General features: G+C 52.9%; 4 protein-coding genes across 4 annotated transcripts; 3 read left to right on the top strand and 1 right to left on the bottom strand.

Annotated features, from left to right (window-relative positions):
• Nucleotides 1-379: 379 nt before the first annotated feature.
• Nucleotides 380-1069, top strand: BZA05DRAFT_386469 (uncharacterized protein). Its single transcript, XM_051482492.1, has one exon. The coding sequence runs from the start codon at nt 393-395 to the stop codon at nt 855-857; it is 465 nt and encodes a 154-aa protein (XP_051342850.1). The 5' UTR covers nt 380-392; the 3' UTR covers nt 858-1069.
• Nucleotides 1070-4782: 3713 nt separating this feature from the next.
• On the top strand, nt 4783-5691 carry BZA05DRAFT_415604 (uncharacterized protein; the record flags this gene model as incomplete). Its single annotated transcript, XM_051485321.1, has 2 exons — nt 4783-4892; nt 4947-5691. 2 exons carry the CDS (start codon nt 4783-4785, stop codon nt 5689-5691), a joined length of 855 nt encoding a protein of 284 aa, XP_051342851.1.
• A 1989-nt stretch (nt 5692-7680) lies between these two features.
• On the top strand, nt 7681-8175 carry BZA05DRAFT_415605 (uncharacterized protein; the record flags this gene model as incomplete). The annotated part of the gene is made up of 3 exons (XM_051485322.1): nt 7681-7869; nt 7934-7977; nt 8058-8175. 3 exons carry the CDS (start codon nt 7681-7683, stop codon nt 8173-8175), a joined length of 351 nt encoding a protein of 116 aa, XP_051342852.1.
• Nucleotides 8176-8957: 782 nt separating this feature from the next.
• BZA05DRAFT_415606 (uncharacterized protein) lies at nt 8958-10052 on the bottom strand (the record flags this gene model as incomplete). The annotated part of the gene is made up of 5 exons (XM_051485323.1): nt 8958-9424; nt 9492-9541; nt 9763-9831; nt 9889-9904; nt 9938-10052. The coding sequence occupies 5 exons, from the start codon at nt 10050-10052 to the stop codon at nt 8958-8960; spliced, it is 717 nt and encodes a 238-aa protein (XP_051342853.1).
• Between the last annotated feature and the right edge of the window lie 5084 nt (nt 10053-15136).

Genomic DNA, 15136 nt, shown 5'->3' on the forward strand with positions numbered 1-15136 from the left:
TGTCGCGACACTTGTATGTAGAGTAGACTTGTAGTGCCAGACCGCCAGTAGAGTAACTAACGGCTACGGAGTCCACGCTTCCGACCCCGACCCCGACCCACAGTTCGAACTTCGCACGCAATTCTTCGGGCTCTTATTCGCGGAATTTCTGGTCGTCTACGCGCGGCGGTGGGCAGGCATCATGTAACCTATCGAGGGTCTGGCCCAAACCCCAACTCCGCATGTGGCAAGTCTACTCTAGTTACTCTACCATTTAACCACGGGTACACAGGTAGAGTACACATCTAGGTAGCTTCCAGCATAGGAATCGGCATCGACAGCAAGGCCGGACTTCTGTGAGATTTTCCGGCGGGACAACAGCCACCCATGGGCCATGGCCGAGCGAACCGAAAATGTGGGCGGAGATGCGGAGATGCGGAGGCGCGGAGGTGGCCAGACTCCAGAACCGTACTCTACCGTACCCCGCATTTGCGGAGTCGTTCAAAGTAACGTTGCCTACATGTTGCGCGCTAGATATACGCGTGCCGGATGAGTCAGATCATCCATCTCAAACGAAACGGCGACTCCCGTCTTCCGTCGTGTCTGCACTTTTGGTGCTTACATACAGTCTTATCTTCCGGTTTCCCCCCGAGAAACAGCTGCGTATGTATGTATGCGCGCCCACCAAACGTGTGTATGTACCCACTCACCCCCGCTGCGTCGCCGACAAGTTTCAGGCTCGCAGGTTCCGGTCCAAACAGGTCCATCGTCCACCGTCTCACAGATGCCATACCTTCCAGCCACATGCATACCTACCGGTATATACCGGTATATCCTCGCGGCTGCGGAGTGCGGAGTGCGGACTGTCGATGAATTAAGGTTATCGTGATCTAGCTTGGGGGGGACCAGGATGATGATGATGATGACCGTGATGACCGTGATGACCATGACTCGATTCGATTACACAAACCTCCGAACCTTGCTTGCCGCGTGCGTGTGTGTGGCCTTCCGGTCTTCCCGGCTGCATGGCGGTTGTGCGTGCCTCGGGCGGGCGGGTTGGCGGGACTGGCGGGCTGGCGGGATTGTGACTCCACGGACCACGGACCAAGGATCACGGGTGCGTGGAAGTGAGCTTGGTCTCTAGAGGTATAGTACCCATAGTGGTGGCTGGGTGGGTGGGCCCGGTGGGATGTGGAAAAGGGCTGCAGATCATGATTACCGTAATGCGGGGGTGTTTCAGCTACTGGAACTCGTGGGTATCTACATACACAGGCTCGATTGACACATCTCTGCAACGTGATGGCAAATGTTTAAAGTAGGTATGCTGGCCCACTGCACTCCACTCGCGAGATATCGGGCCCGGGCCCGGACCTGAGTATCGTACGATACTACGATGCACGGCACGCGTCCGTTGCAGGTTGCAGGCTGCAGCTGGAGGTCGACTACCGGTATCTAGGTGCTCGTGCTTGCAATCTACGGGTATGTATTAGCACAGGCGATGACTGACCTGTCCATGGTCGAACTGATGGTCCCACGATATCCGCGGGCCGCGGGCCGAGGGACGTAGATTAGTTTGTGAGTCATAGACCCGCACTCACTGGAGTTGGTAGGCAGCGGGGTCTGTATGCATACTCCACGTACGCTAAACAGACGAGACGAGACCCTTCTTCTCAGGACGGGAGTCTCCACGTTCGGTTTCCACATGCCGAGATCGATCGAGCGAGCGAGCGGGTGGGGAGCGAGCGGGTGGGGAACGAGAACGGAACGAGAACGGAACGCCAGGCTAGGTAGTAGGGGGGAGGGAGGATAAATCCGCACGTGCCTGTGAGTGTGTGCATGAGTGTGTGCATGTGTGGAGCACGGTAACTACTACCTAACTACCGTAGCTATCCCAGATTATCCCCGGAGCTTGTCACCAGCACCATGGACGTCGACTTCATCGACATCGACATGTGAGTGAGTCTCGCGTGCGCCGGGTATGTAGTTCGTGCTTGAGTTCTGTTAACCGTATACGACCGACGATAACTGACTCCAAGCAAGGTATGTATCTGGCACTGCAAGGCAAAACATGCAGGCGTGCGTACGTACGCACGGGTTGTCGAGAATTTAATATAGGGCCCGCATACTATACTCTATCTACTCTATATCAACACCACTGTTCGGCTATCTGGAGTGATCTACTCTACCTACATATGCTACGCGCCCCATCATGACACTACCCCAGACTCTCCTCCCGAGTACATATACCAAGCTTTCGGATGGCTGGATAGTATTACGCAGACGCAGACGCTGGTTCCGGGTCCACCCCACCACAGGCGAATTTCGCACCCAACTGTGGGATGTATGTGTGTACATCATATGTAGGCACTCTATTACTCTATTACTCTATTACTCTATCCATGTACCAGCCGGCCGCTCTGCTCCGAAGCTGCTTCATGCTATGCGATGCGCGGCGGCTCATCACTCTCTTTACAATTACACATGTCATGATTCATCCCCAGAGTCCTGTCCTGGATGGCCGTAGCCGTAGCCGTGACGACGCGCACGGGCGTTTCACGGGCTGTTTCTATTTCAACATGCTTCATGTGTCACCGCCGAGAGATCTCGATGCATCGATGCAGCACATGTGGTTTTCGTGGGATACGGGATAAGGTATGAGGTATGCGCATGCTATTGAGGACTGGAGATCCTCACTCACTCATGCAATGCGGAGGACGAAAACGAAAACTGTTCGGAATGGAGTGATCTTCCTCCTATTGCTCCTCTGGGTCTTCCGAGCAGTGAGTCTTCCGCCGCTCGGCGATAGAGATGTTGTAAAACATCCACTCCTGTTTTTTTTTCTTCCTTTTGTTTTGTTGTGTTTTGTTGGCAGTTGGCAGTTGACGAGAAACGCGCGGGAAACTCTGCAGGATACCGGTATGGCGTGATGCTACATCCATATCTCATACTTTTTGTATAATTGCTTCTTCCCCATCCATCGCCGGCGTTCCTCCGCCCGTCCATCCATCCATCCATCCATCCATCCGAGATTTTCCGATCGCCGGTATCTAGGCATAGGTACCCGTATCCATATATAACTGTACTCCCCGTCAATCATGCAGAGTAGAGTTGTTGGTACCTACATGACGGCTAGTTACCGTATGTAATAACCTTTACCAGGTATGATTTTTCCCAGCCCTATGGCGGCGACCGCGGCGAGGTGAGATCCCACACCCACTGTAGTGAACGGCGTTCGCGCGGATCAGCGGCGGGCGGACGGGCGGATGGGACCCCACCCCACCCGGTTACGTTATGTGGGCCTGAGCCTGAGCTTGTATCGCGTCGTGGGGGAAGGATGGCAGGCAGGCCGGCGGAGCGGGGAAGATGGCAAGCCCGGACTCGGACCCCACGGAAAGGGTTTCAGGTTGAGGTCGGCGAGTGATGACATGTGCGGTTGACACTTGATCACGCCACTTGAAGGCTGAAGGCTGAAAGGATGGCAGTGGCGAGTGGCAGTGAAGAGTGGCAGTGAAAGCGCGGGAGCTATGTACATCTCAAGTAAGTATGAAAGCTTAAGTTTATGCATACATGATACCTTCCAGGGCTGGATGCAGTGGATATCACTGGAGCCTGGTAAGGCTGTAACTACAGGTACTCGAACGCCTATTACGGTAGCTTGCTGAGGCAGTGTGCTGCGGCGGGTGACGACCTAGAGTAACAACCCAAGTCTAAACAGTAGTCACTGCTCTTCAAATTGAAATGTGAAGGGCACTACGACGCGATAAAGCAAATGAATTTCCTGTCACCTGTATGTACCCTACATGTAGACTGTAGGTAGAGTATAAAGGATATGTTCCCGGACAGAAGGAGTAATCCTTACGGTACTCATGGGAATCGCCTCAGCACGTATTTCTTTCCGTCTGTTGAATGCGTACTGCGCTCGTCGAGTTAGGATATGGCTTCACTTTGAACTCCGGTTGATGGATTGATAATTCACACAGCATAGAACCCCAAGGTTATGGCCAGCTGAGGTATCTACATACAACAAAGCATTTGACAAAGAAATTCCCACCAAACCCCCGAATCAGAAATGACAGTCCAAATCCCTTTATCCTCGCAATACTTGAAAGTGAGCCTCCGAAAGGGCTCAAGTTGTCGGTTGTGCGCTGTAGAGGCGCGTCGTTGCCCTCCTCTTCTTCAAAAGGTACCTCAACGTGACCAGTCTAGCGCACACGGCATGGTGCCCGAAAGTAATCGTCGTCTCGGGTTTGCGTAGCTGTCAAGGCCGGGGTCCGATGAGCTTGAACTCTGGTGGAAATCTTGTGACTGTACTCGAAGGTATCTTCCGCACTGCGAAGTACTTGGTAGCATACCATCAATGTGGCTAGGCCCCATCCGCGTCATGGTATATCACTATCACCTGCCGCTGACTAAGTAGTGGCATCCCAATCGAATGAAGACGTTGCCATAGCAAATCCCGGAGCTCGAGTTCTGTAGATTCTCTAAGCAGACTTCCCGAGCCGGCGAATCAATCCCCGCGCTCTCGGGCCACACTCCACATTCCACATCACGGACCACGGTAATTGGAAGGGATGGCCCGTGCGTTTCCTCGTTCCCTGCACTGAACTATCCCTGTCCAGGTGAAATCAGCCGGGACGGGGTCACACACGTCACCCGACATCAGCCTGCGCGCTGGCTGGCTGTTCCGTTCAATATAGCTATCGCGAACGACACACCCCGCACCAGCACTACATCCCCTTCGCCACCCCATCACCGACCGCTACAACAACACCGCTGGCAAACGAAGACAGGAAAGAAAAAACCATGGCCCCACAGCCCCTCACCACCACCATCCGGACGTCCCGACACGGCGCCTCGCAGCCAGCAATCTACGCGATCCACTCCGGTCCCCAGCGGGGTGTGCATCTACTATCGTCCGTCAGCCCACTCCCCCTCCCCCCCTTTCAAACTTCTCCACTCGCTAACAGCCCACGCGTACCCAGGGCGGACCCACTGCCAGCCTCAATCCAATACCTGTACCGGCACCCAATCAACGTGCACCGCACATTCCTGACTGTGACTGGCGACTTCCTGCGGCGACGCTTCGACTCGATCGACGCCGCAACGAAATGGATCGATGAGCGCGACCGGGAGCGGGAGCTGTCCGACGCGCTCGAGGCGACCACACTCACGCCATCCGCCGCCCCGCCCCCCACCAATACCACACCACCACCCCCGCAACAGCAGGGCTCGAATGACGACTCCGATATCGCCGCGCTCGTGTCGGAGCTGCAGGAGCTGCGCGAACAGGAGCTCGCGCCTTCCTCGCCGATCCACGCCCGCGCGAGGAGGGCGAGTGACCCTGTGTTCAAGTTCGCGCCGCAGAGCATGAGTGTCTCGGGTGTTGTGGATGGCGGCAGGGTGAGCAAGACGCCGTCTTCGTCGCCCTCCGGGGTGAAGGATAGGAAGAGGGTGGTTGCTGTGCGTGGGAAGTATGGCATGAGCCATTTGGGTGTGAGACGTAGGGAACTACTGTATAGTCTTGTGGCCCCCGATGATGATGGCGCGGACGAGGATGTCAGGAGGAGGGAGAGGCTGGCGGTGTTGGGTGGCGTGGTGGGCGTGGGCGGGCCGACGGGGATGGGGAGTGCGTCGGCGTCGTCTTCGTCAGGAGGAGGAGGGGGTGGGAGTGGGGGTGGTGACTCGGCAATGGAGATCGAGGAAGAGCTCTAGCTCTAGCTCTAGCGCTCCACCCACCCTGCGTACATACTTTTACTTTTACTTTTCTTTGTTGTTTATTATCCTTTCAGCGGATCCAGCATCATCACCGTTCGTTTATTTATCATTATTGGGTGGGAGTTTCATTCGCTTTGGTATTTGGTTTTTAGTTCGGGTTTGGTTTGGCTTGCATCGCACAAAGTTGATTCCGCAGGTCTTTAATGTTTGTTTTGGGACTTGTTGCGGTTACTTATGCAATAGCTAGGCTGCTCACAATTTATTTGCTGACTCGGAGACTTCAGGTTGCATGATTCGTGGTAGCTGTTCGAAGCTTGGTGCATTCTTTGATGGGACGGGATTGACTCCGGCCCGGCGGCGCTGTCGGTCTGGCAATGGACGAGGGTGGGGTATGTGCGGGCATGGTTACCTTCATGTGAAGGAGGGAGAACTGTCGAATGCTGGAAGGTTGATGACTTGGAGAGGATTCGGTCGGCTGTGGACCGTGGACTGTGGGATATGGAGGGTGGCCTGTTGTCGATGATGACGATGATGATGATGATTATGATGATGATTCTATCAAGTGTATATACTCACAGGTCCAGCAAGGACGCAATACTTGTTGGCGAGTGGAACCGTAGGTCCGTAGGGACGAGGTGCGGACTCTTGATAATCGAGATTAAACGAAGGGCGGTTCAACATGGCGTTTTACATTCCGGCTCCAATGAATGATATTCTCCTCTCGGTCCGCGAGGTCCCCGTGGAACCGCAAACAGTCACTCGCCGCCAGCACAGTACAAAGCACTGCGGTATCCAGCTTACCGGTACTATTGCACTCCGCAATGCCATGACCCATCACTGGTGACTAGATACTAGATCGAGATGTGGTTTGTTCCGAATCTCAACTTACATTCTCCAAGATCGAGAGTCGAGCTTGGCTTACCGATACCGACAGAGCTGTTGCATTCCGATGTTCTCTTCCGATACTCTACGATGTAAGGAGTAGGTACTTGGGTATCAAAGTCATGGCAGTGAGCGAAAAGCAACAGAACAAAACGGGGAGCGTCATTGAACTTTGAAGCATAACAACGCGAAACTACTGAAGCTTTCTAATCGCCATCGATGGGATCATACAGACTGCAGTTATGCATAAAATGTACTAAATAGCTCCCCGCGAACCGTGGCTAAATTAAATTTAAATCTCCAAATATAGACAGATAGTCAATACGAGTGATAATCCATGTTCGGATCCTCGGTCCCCTACTAGAACTTCCCCGGAATCACCGGGTATTCCGCTACGGAATTACGCTGCCGCACCGATGGCTCACATGTAAGGGTGAAACATCCACATCGATCCTGTGCCTGGGTACTCCATACATACCAGACTCCTGGAATGGTGGGTGCCCATCGCTGCTGTTGATCTCGGTACCTGGACGGATAGACCGGGGGTTGAGCGAGCAGACGTGGGGAATATTCTCATGCGAGGAGGGGGCTTCTACTTATCTTTCGGGTAACATACCAGAATACATCGACACATGAAGGTTCAAGGGTGAACATTGGTCTGGGACAAGGAATGAGCACTTGCTCGTTGCACGATACCCATTGCACACGAGAAGGGCATGTATGTACGCAATGGGGAAGTAAAGAATGTGAATCTATGGAGGTGTTGGGAGGAGAGCACCGGCTTTGGCCTTTGGGATTAGAGAATGATCACGATCACAAGCAATTGAAGGGATTGGAATTTTGAATCTAGGGTTGGGGTAAGCGGAGGTTCGAGAGGTCCACGATATTCAATTTACATATAATTGTCGTTTCGCCGCCGCACCCCACCCTCAAATTGCTTCTGTACGGAAGACTTCGTCTCCTCTTCTACAACCACACGAAAACCGACAAACAGAGGCAGATACATAGACAAATAGTATATCCCCTTTTCCTTTTCCTTTCCCGCTCTTCCAGCCGCTGACACATGCAAAACTACAGCGAGCATCAAGCACCAAGAAAACAATAATGAAGCTCCACCACGTCTTCGCCCCGATCCTCCTCTTGATCGTTCTTCTCGGCCTCGCCAACGCCCAGACTTCGATCCGCTGGACGCAGCTGCGCATGTGCGAGCACCACCACTTCCAGGGAAAGTGTCACAGTCTGGAGCCCATGTCCTCAGGTTGCAGAAAGGTGCCTCTGCCGATCTACCGCCAGGTATGTAGCATCTCCGCTCCGCCCTCGATGAGTGAATGAGGTGCTGACAGTGCGCGCGTACTAGGTCTCGAGCTACAGGGTTACGAACGGTTGCTGCACGTTCTATCTGTACGTTGTTTTGTTGCCTTCCTGCTGTGTGTGTATGTGTGCGAGGGGCTGGTGGCTGACCAATGATGATATGTACACAGCACCGACGACTGCAAGCTCCGCATCTTTTCTGCCACCAACCGCGAGGATGCTACCCTAGATGGAAAGCACAACGATGCGATCCAGGCGTACAGATGCTGGTTCGATTGCCAAGCCTGAGCTTGCACGATGAGGGCTCGGTAGTTATCACGGGGGATTTCTGGTTGATTTACTGGTCAATTCTTCGAGATAGCAATTAAAAGGGCGTAGTCTTGATTTGGCTCGAGGTTCTTTGAGATAGTGACGCAGTTCACGATAGTAAAAGTTTTTGTTCAATCGGTAACTGCATGAGACCTACCGTCTTACGTGGATCATGAAAATATACTCGGCCCGCTTTTCATGTCCACCGTCCAACTCAGTTTTCGTCAAGGGGCACGATGTGGCTTCTCCTGCCCATGGTCTTTCCCGTAGATATATGTAGAATGCACCAAGAAAATGAAGTTCGGAAAATGAAAGATCCGCTCCTCGCTCCGCCTCGCCTTCTGCCTCTCCATCAGGATTCAGGGGATGCCATGAAGGAGGGTGTAAGGAGGAATAGTGGGAGTGACGCCAGTTCCTCAACCTCGGCGCCCTCCCCATTTCGACCCCACTCGACCCCTCTCCGCCTGTTAAAAATCCAGTTCCCTGGGCTCCCGCTCGGGCACCTCAATTGCTGCGTCCTCTCTAGCGATCTCCGGGATCCGCCTGTCTACACCAGTACGATAGTAAAAGATTTTTTTTAATCATTGATTAAATGCGACCTATGTAGCTAGATCATGGCGATGTTGGTACATGGTAAAAAAAATTGGTGTCACAGACTACTAATGGTTTTTTATGGTCACGAGAAGTTGAGATGTTTAACAGCCTTGCTTTGTTGAGTACCCCATACAGTTGTGTACTGGTAATTATAACTAGCAGATGCCTTAATTGCGATCACGCCTCATCACCAACCCTCTATCCTTCGGTTTCACCTGAGAAAGAAGCAACTTATCCTCTCTGCCGAGCAGCATAGCCTTGCGAGAACGGGGAGTAACTTTCGAAGCTCCAGAAGCTCCAGGAGCAGCAGCCGAAGTCGAAGCTCCAGGATCAGACGCCGAAGCTCCAGAAGCAGGAGCACCGATGTTTTCCGCACGATAGAGGCTGACGCGTTCCTCGCAGGCCTTCTTCATAGCCACTCTCCTCTTCTCCCTCAACATCAGCTCGCGCCTAATACTCTCGGCTTCCTTGGTGCATCTGATCTTCTCATTGTTGAGGAACGCCTGCTTCTTATTGGTAGTCTCGTCCCTCGTGGCTTTGCGCTGAGCGAGGAACTCTTTGGCCTTGTCGTCGGTGGCCTTGGCAAGAGCGTGCTGGGCGGCGCTCTTGCGGAGCTTCTGGATGACGCTGGGGCCTGGAGAGGGGGGAGGGCTCGTGGTTAGCTGGGGGATCGAAGGGGTCGGGTAAATATTAGAACTTACCATTAGGCGTCTTCTTGCAGAGCCTGCGGAAGGCGGCGGTGGTGAATCTTCTAGACATGTTGTTTGTCTTGATGAATTGTTTGTGTGGGGTTGTGAGGAGTGGAGATGGATGAACCAGGAGTTGTTGTTGCGACGAACGTGGAGATTGATGAACCAGGAGTTGTTGAGACGAAGGTGGAGATGATTTGTTGTCGTGGTGAGGAAGGAAGAAGGAGAGAAGGAAGAAGGAGAAGGGGTGGAGTTGGCTCAATCCTACTGAAGTCGCACTTACCGTTGGTGGTGAGAAACGAGGGCGAATGAAGGGTAGAACCAGCGATTCAAGAATTCCGCAAACACTAGCCTCACCAAAACAAAGTAGCCAGTTCACGACGGCAACACACGTTTTCACATGACACACAAATCCAGATTCGCATCTACCGAATCGTTCAAAGTCTATGAATGTCTACAGATATCTGAACCAGCCAAATCAATCTTGATTCTGATCGGAGGAGCCAGTATGTAGATCTTCATAAAGTCTAGCTCGTGATCGAACGAGTGCTTTCCTGTAAACCTCGCCTTCATGGTACAGCGCCTGGAAGTATGGATACAAGACCCAGACGAGGGGGCATTTGTTCAAGAGCTGCCCACAGTGGAAAAAACAACAGAAACCTAGGTGGACGAGGATCCATAAAGCCACGGGCCGGGACAAGGAAAGATTCAAGATCAAGGATCTCGCGAACCAAGACTGTAGTACGGCTGTCCTGGGTTTCCTCGCCAGCACGGACGGGGGCCGGAGGATACCCCTCCTCGGAGTAGAAAACGAACCAGAACCCCCGAGCCAAATCTCAGACATAGCAGCGGCGACGGCGGACCCTACATACCTCCTGGCAGGGGCGAAGAAAGAATGAGCATGAGCCGCAGTGGCAGAGGGAGTGGCGAGAGCGGAAGAAATGAGACAGGCTGCTGAGAGCCTCCCTCCCTTCCCTCCTGCCCCTGGGGGAGGATACAGAATGAGCGAGCAGACGGCCGGCCGGCGGAGGACATAGCGAATACGGGTGGAAGGGAAGAGGAACTACATGTCCTAGTCGAGCTCATGGGAGGTTAAACGGGACGAGGATCGGAATTACGAAAGCTTATTCATTAATTCTTTCTCCTTTTCCGTTTCCTACTTTCTTTCTTTCTGTCTTACTTTCTGTCAGGTTGAGTTGAGCGGGGAGGGAGCAGGAAGCGCTGGGCGCAGAGCAATAGGTAATCGGTATCGAGCTCGCGGCCAGAGGTCGGTGACAGCCAGGTGGAAAGGGATATTTAATCCGCCATGATCTACTAAGGTCGAATGGAATGATTAAACAAAGACAATCAGAGGGCAGAGAATCATGAAGTCTCGCTCGTGATCTGGCGAGTGCTTTCCTGTAAGCTTCGGCTTTCGCAGGGCAAGGCTCCAACGAGCGGGGCACCGCAAGATGGAAACATCGAGCTGAACCCAGAGGAGATGAGACATTGATGTGCTATCATCGGACACAGCCAGCTGAAGAATTCCGAACAAAAAAAAGAACTCCCTCATGGGCATCGTTGCATCCAGCAGAAACTGCATACTTGGCCGTCACTCGAAGCTCTGTTGACACGCTAGTGTCGGTCAAATTTCTGGTACTAGCGGTGTGGGGGGTAAGGTGCTTGGAATCCGACCCGCTACACCTATAACTTCTCTCCTCCGAACCTCTATCCCTCCTTACTACTTAACTGCTATACTCCCAACTCTTCCTCCCTCTCTCCTCCAACCATTCAGAAAATCGCTATTCACTCTTTAACCTCTTCATCTCATTCTTTCCCGTCCGGCACTACTTGTTGATTCATACTACTGACTGATTGATTAGTTTTCATGGTCCGCTATCGACGCCGAGTTTTATCATTTCAGGTACGTCCTCCCCCCCCCACCTTTTGACTTCCAGGATAACCTTACAGAGCTATCCTGCTCAGCCGCAGTAGCGAGGAACTGAGGGATCCGTGCAACCGGTCCACAAAGTAAACTGTTGCAAGAGACGGATCGAACCCTCGAGGCTGAGCAGAGAAGATCCAAGGACGGGGTTTTCTCTTGTGCTGCCGGCACAAGTTCTTTCCCCCTTCCTCCGGGGGTCCAATTCGGTCAAGACTCGACTTGCCGATTTGCTCCCGTTGGATGGCCTCGCCGACACCGGGTGACAGCCGGTCTCGTGACGAGGAAGAAAAAAATAAGAAGTATAACTTGGTTACTATCCCCCCCAAGTTATCTGCGGAGGTTTTCTTCCTTTGCTGTGAGTCTGTGACAGCAAAGGTCTTTCCTCCTGGCCATGTGTGTGTGAGAGACATGCATGGCCAAGGCCAGCTCCCCGAAATCGCGGGACAGACGGTTTCGGACGAACAAACAAAAAAACCAAAGAAGTATAACTTGGGCTACTGTCCCCCCTCAAGCCATACGCGTATAACCTGGTTTACTACCCCCCCAGGTTATACGCGGAGGTTTTCTTCCTTTTAAAAGTCTTTCCTCCGGCCATGCATGTGAAGCATGCATGGTCATTGGCCAAAATGCTGTTGCTCTGGCCGCTGTGCGAGATTACGACATTGGCTTCTTAAACGACTGCATCCTCGATACACAGCTGCTTCTCGTGTTCCTCCTAGTTCCTAGTTGCTAACTGCGGTTATGCGGATAGTTGTTTGCTGACAAACCTCCAGGCCGGAGGCGGCATTGGGAAGACGTCCTACATAGGAAGTACCGGTGGACGTCAACTACGAGTAGTGCAGTCCGCAGAACACATCCCGAATGTACTACCTATACCGGGAATATATCCTCCGAGTATACCATAATATTTCTTGCTTGGACGGGGCCAGTTGGTGGGAGAGGTGGGATAGGTGGGTGAACGCCGAAGAATGCACGGCAGCTGGGCAGCGGCGGGATGTCGTTTCTAGTATTCATCATTCGTCATTCATCAGATGGCCAACATGGACGGTTAATAAACGGCACAGGCACGTAGAAGACGTACAACACAGAGGGCTACCGATATACACGGATGGATCTCGGACGGACACCGAAGCGGTCGACTAAGTAATACGCTGTCATCTTGCGACACGGCACCCAATGGAAAGACTGCAAGTTACATCCGGGAAGTATACGCAGGCATCGCGCGAGGCTTCCCTGCAGCTGTCGATAGGTTGCACACCCTCGGCAGAGAAACTTTGCAGACGGCTCTTTTGCTAATATATACCCCTCCAGGCCGGAGGCGGGATCGTGAGGATAGCACACACAGAAGAAAAAGGAGATAAAGGTTGATCGTCTATTCTGTAGAGGTTGATCAAAAAAGGAGAAGACGAAGAAGAAGAAGAAGAAGAAGAATAAAGTAAAACCCCACCGGATCCACACAGTCGACCCCGCCACGGCCGCTAACGGTGATTCCCACCGCTACTAACCACATTGGTTTGCTGCCGCCAATAGGATTCCTCCATTGCTCCGCCACAATGTCTCCCACACACGGTCAGGTAGAAGGACGTATTTGATGGAACATGGAGTATCCCAATGGGAGCAACGAAACTTCCAAATCGTGGTTGACGACTAGGAACCAGGGACACGCCGGGAAGCAGCCGGTGATGCAAGGATGGAGGGGAAGGAGAAAACAACACACCTTCACGCGCGGTCACTCGCCGCATTAGACAGTACGGCCGAACCAACAAGCAGGCCAAATATCGTTGTATCGCGCAGCGACCAGAGCAACAGCATTTGGCCAATGGCACATGCATCTCACTCGTGCATGGCCAGGAGGTAAGACCTTTCAACTTTGAAAGGAAGACGACCTCCGCGTATAACTTGGGGTGGTAGAGGACCAAGTTATACTTCTTTGGTTATTTGATCTCATCCGAAACCGTCCGTCGCCCGGTTTCGGAGAGGCGGGCCTTGGCCATGCATGTGACATGTCTCTCACACATGACATGCATGGCCCGGAGGAAAGAAGGAGAGGAAGTGGTTAAAGACTGAATAGCGATTGTTCTGAATGGGGGGAGGAGAGAGGGAGGAAGAGTCGGGAGGAAAGGAGGATTTTATAGCTGATTGTGATTCCAAGCAACCAATACTACCGCACTAGCCGCGACTCAAAAGCTAGCTTTTCAGCAAACACCGCTACATTCCAAGTTGTCGACACATGTTTGACATCACACGCAGTCATTCGAGCTACGAGTGAGTGAGTATGAACTTGTTCCCACCGCGCGGAATAACGACAAACGCGCAGGTAATTACTGATAAAACAAAAACAAAAACAAAAAATAGCGATAAAGGTGGGATGGTGGCCAGCACGTTTGCTTTTTTTTCTTGATGAACTCTCTACGAGCAGACATTTGCAGCTTTGATGCTTCAACCGCAGCCGGCGTAAAGAGTCACAGCGAGACGAGAAAGGGTGATACATACTGCGCGCAATCCCGTCAGGCTCAAATTTCAATATCGGGGCGAGGAGCTACATAGATTCCTATCGCTGCGATTCACTTTTGCATTGAACCACAGCCGTAACGAATTCCCTGGACACCTCTGGTCTTGATTTATGACCCAAGTTTCTAATAAAACCGGACCTTACTACATACTAGCCCTAGTATACCAGAAAAGAGCTGAGAGCCTGAGATCGCCATCGATATCAGATAGTTTTCGGCCTGCAAGGCATCCTGGAAACGAAATGGCCGGCGAATGGACCAGGCGGGCAGCCGACAACCCCGCCGCCCGCGGAATGGAGGGGCTACACACTACCTCAGCCAGTACGAGATTCGATCACCGCCACCGCCAGCACCCTCGCTCACCATCTGGAGTGTGGGACCACGCAGGCCAAATGGAAGAGGCAAAGGCACGGGCCGACGCAAAATTCACCAGGAAAAAGTACCGTCACAGCCCGAAACCTGCCAGAAATTTGATCCGATCCCGGCCTGCGTCCCGACACGCCTGCGCTGCGGGGTTTTATCAGCCGAGGACGGGGTAGTCCCTCCACCGACAATAAACAGAAAGCCGCCTTGATGCTCGGTGCGGATGCTGTCGTTACAAAACCGGGACCCGGCAACTCCTCTTCGAATGCTGTCCGGAATGGAAACGCTAGCAGATCCTGAGGACAGATATTCGAAAGGAGACGGGAGGGGCAAGAATTAATTTGAGATACGTAAGCTTTTCGTAAACAAGCGGTGCAGTCAGGCCATCCTGAAATTTCTCACCACCAGTATTGTGGGCAAGAGAATTCCGGGGGTCGGCGAGGAAAATGCAGTAAGTGAGGTGTCCGAGTGGGAGCTCTGGGAGCAGAGAGAGATAGGCAGAGAGGAGGCGAAAACAGAATATCAGGAGGGTGCTGAGGTTGAGGCACCGGTGGGGTCACCCCCCTGTTTCTCCCATACCCTTCTTCCTGGAATCTCCTGATGAGAGACATAAGGCAAGACGGAGTGAGAAGCGGACCTTCTTTTCCTGAGCTTCATTTCTTTGGTGTATTCTACATGGACTTTCGGGAAAGGCCAAGACGGGGGGCAGGGAAAGCCACGCGGGGCCGCCTGACGAAATTCGGGCCGGGCAGCGGACATGGAAACGGTGAGTGTATTGGCACGTATAGGTCGCAAGCAATTGACGATCACACCAAAAAAAGACACGGCCCACGTCCCGGCACATCCGCCCGGTCTCCAGC

Source organism: Tricharina praecox (assembly GCF_024521635.1).
Source record: "Tricharina praecox strain CBS 144465 chromosome Unknown BZA05scaffold_3, whole genome shotgun sequence".
Taxonomy (NCBI): domain Eukaryota; kingdom Fungi; phylum Ascomycota; class Pezizomycetes; order Pezizales; family Pyronemataceae; genus Tricharina; species Tricharina praecox.